Below are 14,635 nucleotides of genomic sequence, written 5' to 3' on the forward strand. Positions count from 1 at the left end.
GAGTTCTACTTTTTATCATCAAACTATTCAAGATTTGAATAGTTGATGTTGGATAAAGCTCTCCATCCTGAAAGCGTGGCTTGGCAGTGGGCCCCTCGAGGTGGCCAAGGCATCCGGAGGCAGAGGTGGTGACGTACTTGCATCAGCAATGAATCACTGGGAGACAATGCCACTCAGAGATGCACCGCAGATGCACATTCACTGAATACAAGACAGGTCAGCTGGGATCCTTCTGTGGAATCATTAGTGTGGTGCAATATGCACCAACAAAGTCAGTCCTGTAGATTGCACCAAAAGTACCTGTTGTACCTGCAACTATTTGATGCATTTCCAATATCTTTAGTCTCTTAATTATGTATCATTATTGCATTATGGCACTGTAAATGTTGGCAATTTGATAAAAAAGAACACTGTAGTTTGTTATATAATAATTATTTCTTTACATTTAAATCTGATTGTGGACACATAATTCAGAAAATGAGCTGTGCCTGTGCCTGAGAAGCAGAAAAAGGCATATTTTCAAACTTATCTTGCCTTAATACTCCTTTCAAACCTGCGCAATTATTTGCAACTAACTCATTCAAGTGAAAATGCCAGCAGGTGTGGCACCTACAGGCCTATTCTGAAAGCAGTGGTAGACGCTGGTGCACGCGCGCGCACGCTCACATATGACTCATCTCATCTAAACTAAAGCACTTTGTCAGAGGCGTCCATTCACGTTACACACCCATGCAAGAACGCGCAGACTCAATCTCATCTTGGAGCGCGACACTTGTAGTGAGGTCGGCTATATAAGTCCATTCTGCATCTACTCTTTAAGTAACTATATACTTGTTTCTTCAAAGAAGTGAAGGAGGGCGGCATCTCGCCAACTACCTGGCAACCTACAAGGCTGTACTGGACCTCCTCTAAAGGTTGAAGGTATGGAAAGCTTCAGCTTAGTTGATGTTTTTCTGCATGAATTCTTTGCCATGTTACATTTTCTTATTTTAACTCACCAAGTAGATTTTGTCCTTAGTAATTGCACTGTATTTTCAAAATTGGTTTTGTTTTATAGTGCTGGAAACAATAACAGTAATTCTTCCAGTTTATCCACGAATGAGCCAAACAAAAATCCAATCTCTCTTTACGCGCAAATATTACACATTACGGACCAATTTACCAAGACTATTTCGTTGAATTACTGTGGATGGAGGTCAATCACTAAATCACTAAATAAAAAATAAGCTGCAACACTTTATTCATAGTTACCACACCGGTACATTAATGCGATGCCTATTTTTACGTGCGTAAAAGTTGTGATGAAAAATAATCCAAGCATTTGTTTTTCTTCTCAGATTCCTGTTGATATCCTGACATGAAGCTCAATTTACTTGGTACCACCGTGATTCTGCTAGTTGCCTTCTTACCGCGCTACGAATGTCGGGCTATTGAGAGCCCTGGCGGTGCCCTGCGCGTCCCAGCTCCCCAAACCCAAAACTCCCAGCAACAGCAGCAGCAGTCTGGCCCCATCCTGGAGCGGCTTGGAGAGGAGTATTTCATCCGACTGGGCAACGGGGACTCTAACTCTTTCCCATCATCGCCCATGTATCCCGGCGGAACACCTGCCATCTACAACAGAGCGTTGCAACTCCAGCTGACGCGGCGTCTTTTACAAGGGAAAGTTGGAAACATCAGGGCGCTCATAAGCGGCTTCGGAGACCGCGGAGACGAGTCGATGGAGAGGGGAAGGAGGTCCGAAGACCCGCCGATATCTCTGGATCTGACTTTCCACCTGCTGCGGGAAATGATGGAGATGTCCAGGGCAGAACAGCTGGCTCAGCAAGCGCAAAATAACAGAAGAATGATGGAGCTCTTCGGGAAATGAAGACCTCTTTCCAGACGGCCAAAGATCTCCCTTCTCTTTCTTTCTTTTTTTGTTGTTGCATTTTTACCATCAGCACAAAACATGCTGTGTACAATATAGTGCTGCTTTATCACTTTATAATTTAAAGCTTTAACCTCAAACTATGGAGCGTAAACGGGCTTGACTTATAATGATCCGATTGTAACTGGCCATTTTAATGTTGGTGTCAAATCTGTAGAAATCACACGTTCTTCATATTTGAGATGAAATGCTTTTGGTTGAGACATGAATCAATGCATTAACAAAGTTGGCGTTTTGTTTTAGATTATGAATCCCTGTATTAATGATGTTTATGTTTGTTAATAAACTTATGTGCAACCAGTCATTTTCTGTTGTGCAAGAGAACGTATTATATCTATATTTTTTAATAAAAAATTAAAAGCAACGCTTACACTTCTCTGTGGATATCCTTACATATCAGTTAATAATAACTCCCATGAAACTAACTATCCCCAGTCACTTTATTTAGTCATTTGATTAGCATACACTTTCCTAATGTTTTTCGTGACATAGATTTGTAATCTTACATTGGAGAAATTGAAAATATATATGTTTACAGTTGGAGAGAGCACAAATGGCCACAGCATCTGGAGTCTTGCCTACACAAATATTGATTAATAGAAAAAGTTTTTTTCTAACTGAATATAAAAACCTTATATGGTGTAACCATGGCATTGCTCTGGAGCCAAGTCGTGGGTTAGCACCGTGACTCCTCTCTGACACGCACAAAAAGAAGTGTAACAACAAAAATGTACCAAAGATGTTTCTAAGGAAGCTGTAAAAGCACCTGTAGTGATGGAGGTGAAGAACATTCATACAGCATCCTTTATCCTAAACCGTTAATCCTCAAGAAGCATTATTCCAGCAAGAGGCAACCACAGACATCTGAAAGATGCACAACTGTTAGCTAATGACTGTGAAAGACACTGTACGTGTGCCAATCTGTGTGTGTGTGTGTGTGTGTGCGTGAGCATGCTGTACTGATCCTTGACCCACACTGTAACTAAACAAGAGCTGTGGGTGTGAGTCATCCTATTCAGTTTGGCCCATTTAGCAACCTGGGGCTTAGTGCTGCATTGAGCCCATTTGTAAAGAATCCAACTCACCGAGAGACAGTGTTCAATAATTAGATGGGACTCGGTGGCGGACTATCTCAATAGTGGAGTCACGCCAAGGTGAGACCTTTGCAGGGCAGCAAATATATAACTAAAGGTTTGAGGCACACTGCAGTCTAATATGTACAGTAAGTCGTAGGCAGGAGTGGTGTCACAGCCATAAACTGTCTGAACAAGCTATAAAAATGGCTATTAGAATTAAAAATAGATTTCTTAAGACAGAAATAAATTAAAATGAGTGTGAAGAGAAAGAGAGAAAAAATGTTTGTCTTTACACATGCACACACACAAACACACAAATGGGTAAGGGTGTTACACAAAATATTTTTCATTAGTAGTTTAGACCTGAAGTACAGTGACAGAGCCAAGGTTTGAGAGATACTATGCAGTAGGTGTTTGTACAATTCAGTTTTAATGACACATAATAATACACCGTAACATGACAAAGAATACGACACATAATACAGCCTGTTACGTGTATGAAATACTGAAATGTCACAGTGATAGTTTCTTACTACTCATAAAGTTATATCAGTCATAAAAAAGTATACGACCAGGAGGAAAACCTGAGGCCCTCTTGTCATGCTCGCTAATGATGCAGTTCAAGCAGTGAGTCGCAAAAGGTCAGCTACATAAAAAATGTATAATTTCTGGAACCAATAGACACCCATAGACTGTCTGTCATTTGGTATGTCAAAAAAAGCTACTGAAGAAGGAACCAAAATGTGTATTTAAAAAGAAAAAAAAAAGAAAAAATGTATACGATCAGTCAGTATGCAGTGATGCATGCTAACACAATCACAATTAAAGAGAGGGAAGGGAATTGAAACTTCTGTCTTTTCCTTTAGATCTACCTCAGCTACTCAGACTTTCCCTTCGGCGCAGATCTAAATCTGTCTCACTGTTCCCAGATCTAGGAGAAAACTATCACAACTGACCTGAAATCAACATCTAGGAGCAAAACTTATCCTGCTCTTGGTTAAGGTGTTGTCTGGGTCGGCGGCTGACAGCTAGGTGGAGGCAGCGCTCTTGGCTGCGCTTGGGGAGGAGCTACTCTGCTGGGTGGCAGGAGGTTCGACGGAGGCAGCTGTAACAGCACTGCCTCCCGAAACAGTCTGGGCCCCCTCTCCTTCCTCGGTGCCTGCTTCTCCATCCTCATCCTCTTCATCCTCGTCTTCATCCTCTGTAGAAAGGATAGGAAGGGAAATAAAAGTCTGACTACTACAAGTCGCAGCTGTAAGCCGTAACTTGCTGCCATCACCAACTCACCCTGGGGGAAGTCAAGGCTGCGCAGGGCCTTGCCCTCTTTGTTGAAGTCGACAGTGTAATGATCCATATTTTCATAGCCACGCTCAACTTTGTCCAAGTGTGCTGTACTGGATGCTTCTGCAAGCCTGAGTGCAAAAGGTGCAATTTGCATGATTTATGGAGGGAACAAAATTTACCCACAGACAGACAGACAATGTGACACTTGTTATACATCATCAGCCTGTGATGTTTAGCACATTCCGCAAGTTATTTCAGGATGCTGCATCTAAAGATAATTATTTGCTACATTTCACAGAATTACTTTCGACAGCTGCCAGAGAGCTGGTGTGACGTCGCTGCATTAGGCTGAGGGGTTTTTAGGTGCACATGTTAATTTGGTAAATTGTTCACATGAATATGAAAAAAGCAACTGCAAACAAAAGGGAAAGAAACATCCAGTTGTAGTTTTTAATAGTGTTAAGCCAGAAAGGATTTTTACCTGAAAATGACAATGTGTTATCTTTTTTTACATAGCAAACATACTATATTTCCCCTTACCCATTGCCAGTGTAATTATTGATGCATAAAGACATGTATGCTACTCACTTTTTGAGGAGAGGCTTTGTGTTCTGAAAGAGACAAGAGAAAGAAAGACAACATATCTATTCAACTTATACATAAAATATTGGTAATTGTAAACATTTTATATGGAGCCCATTTGGTATTGACTCTGACCTGTAGAAATAAAGCCATTTCCGGCTCCTCCATAGTCTGGATACCCAACTCCACCATCTTACAACTCTCTTCCAGATGGTCTCCGTACTTCCTGGTCAGTCCCCGGATATAGTTCACCTTCTCTTCCTGTTCGGCCGTCACCTTCTGACTCATCTCCCTCTTCTTTGCCTCCAGAACTGAGTATAGCAGGTCAAACTTCTCACACACCAGGGTCTTCTGCCTCCGACCATTCTCCTATACATGCACGAGTGAGAGATGGAAGGAGACACATGTACACACAAGATTATAAATTCTAAAAGTCCATTCATATAAATCATCATCATCATTCATCTCAGTCTTATGAGTAAGACATGTTTGTAAATGCAACTCTAGGGTACAACAGAGTTTAGAATATTCAAAACCAAAGATAGCAATAGCTGTTGCTTTCTGTGTACGGTCATGTAAATACTGTAAACTAAAAAGGTTGTGGTTAGCCTGTCTTCTTCCCTTTAGATAGTGCCATATGTGCAGGGAGGACATTCTGCATATCTGCCCTGAGTAACACCACTGAGGGTGACACAACATGGGGGACTGGAGCCACTCCATCTTCCTCCCTACTATGTCCAACTGTGGTATGTGAACCATAGGAAAGATGTCTTTTCTCCCCCCATTAATTATGTCGATGGGCCAGAGTGCAGCGCACTGCTAAGTGCATGTACACTGTCAACCCAGAATTAGTTGTAATTAAACTTTTTAGTGGTCACCACTTTATTTCATGTTTTGCTAAAAAACATATTCATTACTAAATCACAATAGTTGTTTGTAATAATCAGCTTAAGTATGCAGTGCACAGATCATGTTAAGCAGAGATAACTAAGGATGTTAAGTTTCTGTAAGGGAGGGGCGGGGTCATTTGAACTGTTCGGCGCTGAAGCGATGCAAAGGCTCATGGGGAAAAAAATATATGTTCTGAATGGTTTCTGTCCTAGTTAAAGTGTGTTTTAATAATGTTCTTTTAATATTTTGGGTGTGCATTTATGTTCTGTGTTCAGGGTTTTAGTTTTGTAAGGTTGATGTTGATGATAGTGTTTATGTTTATCTACATTTATTGTTGCACCAGATTGGAAATCAGTAACTATGTCTCCTGAGTACAACTTTCCATGCAGTGCAATACATTGGAAAATTACAATGTTTTATGTGTATTGTTTTCCTTTCTGTTGCTAGTAGCCAAGGAGAACACGGAAGATTAAAAAAACGCCACCAGTTTCTGAACATAGCCATACTGAGAAATACAGAGAGAGTTGTGTGGAGCTGATAGTATTAATTGGCTTTGTCTCAACTCATTTGGCAATGGATTAAATGTAACGGATGTTCATTAATATAAAAAGGTTACGCACTAAAGCTTTAACTTAACATGCTTATTTTAGACAACATTACAAAATAATTTATGTTTACTAATGATTTTTAGTAATGACTACTAATGTAAACTTGATTTGTCTACTGCATCAACTTACCGCTCTGTGTTAATACAACTTGACTTGTTAAAAGTGCTGTAGGTAGGATTGGGAAGATCCAGGACTTAGCCAAAAAATTTGAACATGATTTCGACAATGTGGATAAGGTTGTTATAGTTCGATGACCATATGGAGGCTATTCATTTGAGCCAGAGTAGGCTACAACGTTGCGGATGAAGAGAAAGAGAGAAAGCGAGTGCCAGCGGGCAGAGGAGGGTCTGCTTCAGCCTCCTCTGCCCGCAGAGGAGGCTGAAGCAGAGGAGGGTCTGCTTCAGCCTCCTCTGCCCGCTGGCCACTGCACTGAAGGGCTGCGAGGCTCAGGATATTGGTAGTGCTCCCGTGGGTGCTGTGCTGTGGCTTATCACGGTCGACTGTGCCGGTCATCATCAGACAAACATGCAACTCCACCTCCTCGTCTTTCCAGACAAACTTTTGTTGTTCGCTTCGACATGTTTTGGTTTCCCGCTACTAAGGAGAGAAGTAGAAGGAAGGTTCTACGTAGGCGCGCAGCCTTGGTGGTGTTGTGTGGCAGTGCCACCTAGCCGCCTGGCGTGCATACTACATCGAATTTCACACACTTTTGCGTCACCATATGCACGCAGATTTCCCCCCCAAAACTCTCGTCTAAACGCGGAATAAAAAGTGAGAATGCAACGCCACTTTTGCGTTTTCTCTTCAGATCGTTTCCGTCTAAACATAGCCTCAGTCCCTCCCCCATTTCTGCTAAAGCACAAAACGGTCTCCTAAGCCCCTCCCCCCATAAGGGAGAATGAATGTGTGCATGAGCAGTGATTGACATGCAGTTAGACACCCCCCTGGCCATGATTGGTGCATCTGAACAGGGGAGCTGTGGATTTTTGCGAATCGCAATATAGGCTGTAGGTGGTGCCAGAGGAGCCAGATTTTTTTTTTTTAATTACCTGTTTCATGTAGTTCTACTCGAACATAGAGTCAGTTTCAGCAAATATGACAGAAAGTTAGTTTTATAAGTCTTACCTACTGCACCTTTAAGTTTCACCTTGTGTAAAAATGTAGACGGTTTAAGGCAACAGGTTTCCACCCAAATTTCTAGTAAAGTCAAACTAAACAGAGAGAAAGTCAGACTGAGGCACCAAAACTTTAATTTCCCCCTCTCCACCTCTCTGTCTTAAGCTTACCGACAGATGAAAGCAGACAGAGTTGCAGTGACACATTGTGTCCGTTTAAACGTCTGTGCAGGTGCATTAGTGTGTGCAGAGAGAAAAGCTTGCTGCGTGAGTGAGTGGCCAGGCACTGCAGCAGTTGGACACTGACCTCTATGGCACGACAGGCTTCCTCAAGCTGACTAATGATGCCTTGCATCCTGTCATTGTTACCAACCATCATGGCAATCCCGTCACTCAGCTCCGTCTGGGGGACAAGGACATGGCAGAGTAAATACCTGAGACCAAGTATGATTCAAATCTGAGACAAAGTTAAAATGCATGTAAATGTACTTTATGATGAAACATGGTCAGATCGAGATTTTCATTATGTACTTTTTAACACAAACCCATGTTTATCTATTATTATATTTCTAATACTCTCATGATTGACAGTATTCATTATCTCCATGAATATCTCAGGCCTCACCTTCTTTGTCTGGTAGATGCTGGTGATAGGTGCCACCTCACAGTCTTTGTGAGCTCCAAAGACCTTACACATAGAGCACGTGGGCACACCATGGGTCACACAGTAAATGTTGATCTTTTCTTCCTCGTGAACATCACACATTGGCATTCCTTCCTTTCTCTCTGGCGCTGGCTTGCTGCTGTTGGGTTTAAAGAAAAGAGTGGTATCTTCCTGTCAGGTCGTACATACATGTCAGTGCATATTGATGATAATGACATATAATGTCAGTTTGATAATGTCACAAGTACACATCTCAGTAGTTTATTGACGATCCATCAGTCTTGCCTTGCCATGCGCATGGACTGTCAGCACTGTAATCAATACATCACTATTACACTGTGTAGTATACAGGTGTGCTTGCAGGTGTTTAGCGTTATCTTTTATGAATAACTCATACTTACATTGTCAGACAATTTTATCCAATAAAAATTAATCAAGATATCAGTTAATTGACCATAAAATAGTTTACTTAATAATGCCACAACATCTTGATCCAGTATGATGTTGAGCATCCTGAGTGCAGTGGATCTTATATCAGACAAGCCTTTTGGCTATACAGCCAACTACTCAGATCAGGGAAATCATCGGTGTAGATTGATGACTAAAACTAGAAACCTCCTGTCATCCACTCCAGCTCTCTGACTCAGAAGGCACTGGCACTAAGGCCACACCAGCAACTGTTACACTTCCTGCCATCACACCACCAGTTTATCCTTATTTTCCTTTACTATCTTCTATTTAAAGACAGCTTTGATTGATAAACAAAGCTATTCTCTGAACTGTAAGGTGATCACTGTTTACTTAGATTTTGTCTGCTATCAAGAGAAACTAAAGAGAGCACATCTATGTATCTGATCTGTTTCACCTGCTTGACTCCTGTTTGAACATGTCAATAATGTTCTCAACCAACAGGTTCCTTTGCAGCCCGTAAACACCGTGCCTGTCCAGAACCACCTCATGTCTGCAGGACGGGCATCGGAAGCGGCCACCAGACGTCAATGAGCCACCTCTCGTTGGAAGGTATGGGTTTGAAGCCTGTAAATAATTCAGTAAACAGCTCAAACCTCAAATTTAGTATGATGGTAGTTTTAATTGATAAATCAATCTCATTTGCAAAAATCAATTTAATTGTTTCACTCAACAATTGTTTCACTCATAATACAAAAGTGAAACCCCATCACAAAAATATTAAACTGCCCTGCTATCTCTCCCAAATCTGTTGACAGGGGCTTTATTGAAGGGCCTAAAACTTAACAACAACTAAATCAATTACATTTCCTAAGCTTTCAATGTTTTCTGATGCTGATAATGATGAATTATAGTATTATTGTTTGTAAACACAGCCTTACCTTAGTGATCAGTTGTGACACAAATAATGGTGAATTGCTGTCTAAAACTCCAATTATATGAGAATATCATATACATGTACTCTTTGTTGTCCTAACAGTTACTGGTTGCCTTTCATACAAAAAATATAGGGAGTTCATAAAAATATATAGGCTGTTAGTTGGAGATGCAAATATAAATCAAAAACTGTGTTATTTAGGTGTATACATACATTACCCTTAATGCTAAAAACTAATCAGTGGCATTTTTTTCAGTTTCTTACCTGGAAAACATCATTGGCACATTTTCTACAGAGGTTGTGCTGGCAGGGTAGGATGACGACAGGCTTTGTAAACATTTCCAGACATATGGGACAAATCAGCTGTTTCTCCAAGTTATCCATGGTATTCATTTTTGACAAACGCTTTTACCAAGACATACAACACTGCACTAATTAGTAAGACCAGTAAAGCTGGTAAAGTTAAGAGTCCTTTTCTGAAAGCAATCTCCAGTAGGAGAGTAGGCCTGCTGCTCTTGGCCTAGCGGGTGTGGGTTCCTATCTCGCTGGTGTCAGTTCTGTTTTTAGAAGCTATTGCTGTCACGTCAAAGGTTGCCATTTTTACCTTGCCCATATTTGAAACTGGGCAGGGACAGTACTGAACAGCTGCCTACCAAACTCTACATCCTCCTCTACACTGCTTTCAGAGGTGACTTGGTGTCTGTGCAGTGTATGTAAGTGAAGGCCTAACATCACATCTAGAAAGCAGTTAACGTTATTGCAAAGCCTGACAAAAGGATGTCGAGGCTACCAGATTATTATGGGTTTAGCTAAGTAAAATGTAGCATCAGCAACATGGTCACAGTTAATTATATTTATTTTTCCTGCGGCCACTGAGCACATGATTAGTTTAATGATACATAGTTCTCATAAAATAATCTTAAGTTTACACAACGTTATATGAACAGCTAACGTTAGTATAGGAAAACGTTTTAGTTATAGAGATGTGCTAAACTATGACATGAACGTCTTTTAAAGGTTCGCGGACTGGTAAACGTTACCCTGATGTTAATACTAACTTTTTAGCATTACGTTTATGATAAATTTTTTAGATAACCGTTAGAGACGCGTTATTGTGGATCCCACCATTCCCACGTCACTTCTAGGCAAGAGCGTTAGAGACGCTAGCTGCGCTAGCTTTTACCATCCAGTTACCATCCCGGGTGCCACATTTGTTTTACTAGGCATGACCCGCCTGCTCTCCCTCTGATTGGCTAGTAGTCGGTACCTTCGTTGGGATTGTTGGAAATGAGTCTGGCTAAACAGGAGGTTTCGTTTTTAGATTAGCCTGAAAAAGAGTTAAAATAAGAATGTCAGGGTAAGCCAATCAGAGGCAGAATAAGGTAGAGTAGGGCGGGACATGCCTTTGCCATCTTGGAAAAAAAATATTCGCATTCCAGGTAGACTGTCACTGCCCGATGTGAGTCGAGTGCAGATGTGAGTCGCGCATGCTCAGATTTAAACTGTTTACGGCATAACGTGTCATACTGAAATTTGTGAAATCTATAAAATAATAAACGTTTCTCTTTACATACAATAACAGAAGATGGTAATCATTTCAAAAACGTTGTAGCTATCTATGACTGTTTGGTTGCTAACGTTAGCTCAAAACGCCATTAAGTGACAGCCTTTATTGTGTTTGATTGCTAACTTCTAGCCAGCAGCAGCAGTCATTTCAAAAATGTTTTAGCTATCTATGATTGTTTGATTGCTAACGTTAGCTCATAGACTGTGCGTTAGCTCAAAAAGCCGTTAGCATCTTGTAGGCTACTTGTCGCAAAGTGACGCATGCGCGACTCACATCTGCACTCGACTCACATCGGGCAGTGACATAGACATCGAAGCGACATCCATACGAACTTCGAAGTAGCAATTGTACACCAAAGGAATGATGCCCATGTTCATCAAAAGGTAAATTCACTTATAACATTTGTTACCTAAGTACAAACAACCGGAAGGGAACGGCATTTTCAACAACAATAAACAAATTTATGTCGTCTGTAAAATTTGTAATGTTTTAGTTAGTTAGGTTAGTTAGCAAGTTTTTGTTTCATAGCTAGCTAGCTAACTCTAACGTTAGCTAGCTAGTTCTTTGCACTTGGGCAGCCAGCTAAACTAAAGCTAGATTACCATTTATGAGATTTGTGACCGACCTTTCTTGTATTTGTAACTCTATCATTAAAGTTACCAGTAAATCAAAACAAAAAAACCGCCACGCACTATTCGGATGTCCGTCAATAATTCCCCTTCAAAAACATGATCAGTGGTTTATCAATTTCAACTGTATGGAAGGGATGCATTGTAATGTGTAACCATACTAGACTGTTAATATTAATATTTACAGTCAATGTGTGTGACGTATACAAGCTATGGCAGCTTTAGCGTTATACTCTATTTTTTATTCTCTACTAGCAGCTAACGAACTAGCAGCTAATTTTAACGTCCAAGAACAATGTGATTATGTAGCATTAACTGATGATTTTCTAAGAAGCTCGTTTTGTTATTGACTCTATACCGTTAGCTACGTTTATGACATACAACTCAGAATAACGGCAACTCGTTCGCCCCAGTCTAACAATCTAACTGGAGCGGACGCGATTTTGCGCCGATTATAGTGAAACTGTTCGTTCGAAATCTATTCTTCAGCATACTTATACATAAAATACCAGGGCACTAATTTTAATCAAATGTTACGAAAGATAAGCATGCTCCCTTCGATAGCTCAGTTGGTAGAGCGGAGGACTGTAGTGAATACATGGTAATCCTTAGGTCGCTGGTTCGAATCCGGCTCGAAGGAGGGACATTTATTTTCTCCAAAATGCAATTCGGTACTATTCCGTAATTGTGCAAACGTTTCCTTCTAGTGGCAGTGTTATCCATATATATAGTATTATCAGCTTTTATACTCTTTGGTGTTACACAAGCAGACCCAAACTATTTATACAAGTCAGTGCTGTTATTTACCATTTACGAAGAAAACTATATGGTGTGTTTGCAGAAAAAAGAAATAAAAACTGCAATCCCTACACTTGAGAAGATACATAGCAGTTCTTTTTTTTTTCTTTTTTTAAATACTTTCTTTTTGGCCATTAATACAGCCATATTCCTTAACTCGCAGTATAAAGAGTTCAGTCTGAAAAGGGACTAATGAATTAGCCAAGAAAGGAAAAGGGAAATAAAAGAAAACATATACAAATATGAGCAAAAGAGAGAAAAGATATATAGCACATTCAAAAGCAATTTCTGTGTGTGTTTCTAGCTAGCATGTAGCTCATTGATGTTTTTTTATTCTTCAAATTAATAACTATAACTATCTTTCTTGGGAGAAGATGAAATGTATTGTCTAACATATTGCTATTTTCTGTTCTTCTGATATTACAGATTATATTGAGAAAGGAGTTAGAAATATCCGGTTTACTAATTGCCACAACTGTTCTCTGTAAACCTGGCAACAGTGTGAAATGCAATACAAAGCGTATGCAATACCGCCCCCTCTCCGGGAACCAATACCTCATCGTGGTGGAGAGGTTTGTGTGTCCCTATAAACCTGAGGGCTGTGTTGTTAGGAGCCTGGTGCTCCTGGTAGGATCTTCAATGGCAAAGTGGTCTCAGGCGAGGGGCTAGACTAAGAATGGTTCAAAAGGACCCTATGGAAAAAGGAAGAAGAGGAGGAAATAACCAGCACGGAAGAAGCCCGGGGCCCCCATCTGAAAATGCAACATGGCACCCCCCACTCCATCCCATGGAATCCATTAAATGAAAACATTCTTGAGTTCAAACCCCCATAGTTGTTAAGTTTCATAAAGTGTTTCAAAAACTTAACAATTAAAGGTACAACATATAAACGATTGCTGCTGTTATTGTAGTTATTTTTATTGACCCAAACTGTATGTGTTGGCTTTTTTTCAGGAGGAATCTCACCTGAAAATATATTGTTTGTTTTTGCCCATACTGTACAATACTGTTTAACTACATAGAGACCCAGGGAGCTGTACTGGTCATACATTTCTCCTCCTGGTACCATATGACAGCAATGAGAAGGTACTATCCTACAAAGATTAAGGTGTTTTATTGCACATAGTTAGTATTGATTAAAATAACATTGTTTTGGTTGAAAATTTGGCCCAAAGTGACTGAGATATCTGAAGCACTTTGGGTTTCAGTGTCTTGCTCAATGACACTTCCATATGTATAGACAGGAGGAGCCCGGGATCAAACTATTTTTAATCAATTAATGAACGACCCTCTAAACTAGCAGAGGTACTTCCCCCATGTAGTAGTGACAATGCTCAGGCGGTTTTCCATTTATTAGCTTTTTAGAATTCATTGATATTTTCAACAAATGTCATTATTCTTGTTTTTTTCAGTGATTATGTTACATTTTAAGATACTATGGAAGTCTGTGTCAGTACACGGGATCCTCAAAGTTCTGGTAGCTTATAACCCATCTAAGCATACCTAATGTGGTTTTTGATCACACTTTTTCTCTGACTCATACAAAATGACATCTGGCTTCCTTGCACCTCTATTCCCTTTATAATAAGGCCACGTGGCTATGCACACAATGCTTTTCACACAGGCACGTCAGAGTCAGTGAGTCATATTTAAACATTTTAGAAATGTTATCACTGAAAGTGTATCTCTGTTTTATTTAGTTTCCACCTAGGGCTGGGCAATATATCGATATTATATCTAGACTAAATATCGTCTTAGATTTTGGAAATCGTAATATTGTAAATGGCTTAAGTGTTGTCTTTTCCTGGTTTTAAAGGCTGCATTACAGTAAAGTGATGTAATTTTCTGTGTTACCAGACTGTTCTAGCTCTTCTATTATTTTTACCTTTACCCACTTAGTCATTATATCTACATTACTGAAGATTATTTATCTTAAATCTCATTGTGAAGATATTTTGTTAAAGCACCAATTGTCAACCCTATAATATCGCCAGAATATCGACATCGAGGTATTAGGACAAGAATATTGCGATATCTGATTTTCTCCATATCGCCCAGCCCTATTTCCACCCAGGGACAAGAGACCACATTGGGAACCAAAAATTACATTCATATCCAACACTTAACAGTAAAGTTTCTGTGACCTGTG

The 14,635-nt window shown here is 40.1% G+C and overlaps 2 protein-coding genes, 1 long non-coding RNA gene and 1 other non-coding gene across 5 annotated transcripts; 3 read left to right on the top strand and 1 right to left on the bottom strand.

Moving 5' to 3' along the window:
• The first annotated feature begins 673 nt into the window (after positions 1-673).
• Positions 674-2,255, top strand: crhb (corticotropin releasing hormone b). Its single transcript, XM_031281964.2, has 2 exons — positions 674-921; positions 1,338-2,255. The coding sequence occupies exon 2, from the start codon at positions 1,358-1,360 to the stop codon at positions 1,865-1,867; it is 510 nt and encodes a 169-aa protein (XP_031137824.1). The 5' UTR covers positions 674-921; positions 1,338-1,357; the 3' UTR covers positions 1,868-2,255.
• Positions 2,256-3,412: 1,157 nt separating this feature from the next.
• On the bottom strand, positions 3,413-11,721 carry trim55b (tripartite motif containing 55b). Of its 2 annotated transcripts, XM_031282203.2 has the most exons (9): positions 11,662-11,721; positions 9,757-9,819; positions 9,013-9,182; positions 8,109-8,286; positions 7,791-7,886; positions 5,005-5,238; positions 4,876-4,898; positions 4,291-4,415; positions 3,413-4,204 (listed from the first exon to the last, which is right to left on the bottom strand). In XM_031282203.2, the coding sequence occupies exons 1-9, from the start codon at positions 11,662-11,664 to the stop codon at positions 4,032-4,034; spliced, it is 1,065 nt and encodes a 354-aa protein (XP_031138063.2). In that variant the 5' UTR covers positions 11,665-11,721; the 3' UTR covers positions 3,413-4,031. The 2 variants fall into 2 exon arrangements, with proteins under 2 accessions (XP_031138063.2, XP_031138061.2); XM_031282201.2 differs by lacking the exon at positions 11,662-11,721 and having other exon boundaries at positions 9,757-10,273.
• Positions 11,362-13,168, top strand: LOC116038011. Its single transcript, XR_004101991.1, has 2 exons — positions 11,362-11,442; positions 12,913-13,168. It is a non-coding gene; the product is annotated as an uncharacterized LOC116038011 (long non-coding RNA).
• Positions 12,243-12,328, top strand: trnay-gua. Its single transcript is given in 2 exon segments — positions 12,243-12,279; positions 12,293-12,328. It is a non-coding gene; the product is annotated as a tRNA-Tyr (tRNA).
• Positions 13,169-14,635: the final 1,467 nt, after the last annotated feature.

The sequence above is a fragment of the Sander lucioperca genome, chromosome 1 (assembly GCF_008315115.2).
Source record: "Sander lucioperca isolate FBNREF2018 chromosome 1, SLUC_FBN_1.2, whole genome shotgun sequence".
NCBI classification, from domain to species: Eukaryota; Metazoa; Chordata; class Actinopteri; order Perciformes; family Percidae; genus Sander; species Sander lucioperca.

Excerpts from the sequence above, each read along its gene's own strand:
- crhb (XM_031281964.2), top strand. The coding sequence starts at position 1,358 with ATGAAGCTCAATTTACTTGGTACCACCGTGATTCTGCTAGTTGCCTTC.
- trim55b (XM_031282201.2), bottom strand. The coding sequence starts at position 9,885 with ATGAATACCATGGATAACTTGGAGAAACAGCTGATTTGTCCCATATGT. Across the intron at positions 8,287-9,012 it reads TTCAAACAGGAGTCAAGCAG|CAGCAAGCCAGCGCCAGAGA; the intron begins GTGAAACAGATC and ends TAAACCCAACAG. Across the intron at positions 4,899-5,004 it reads AAATGGCTTTATTTCTACAG|AACACAAAGCCTCTCCTCAA; the intron begins GTCAGAGTCAAT and ends TGTCTCTTTCAG.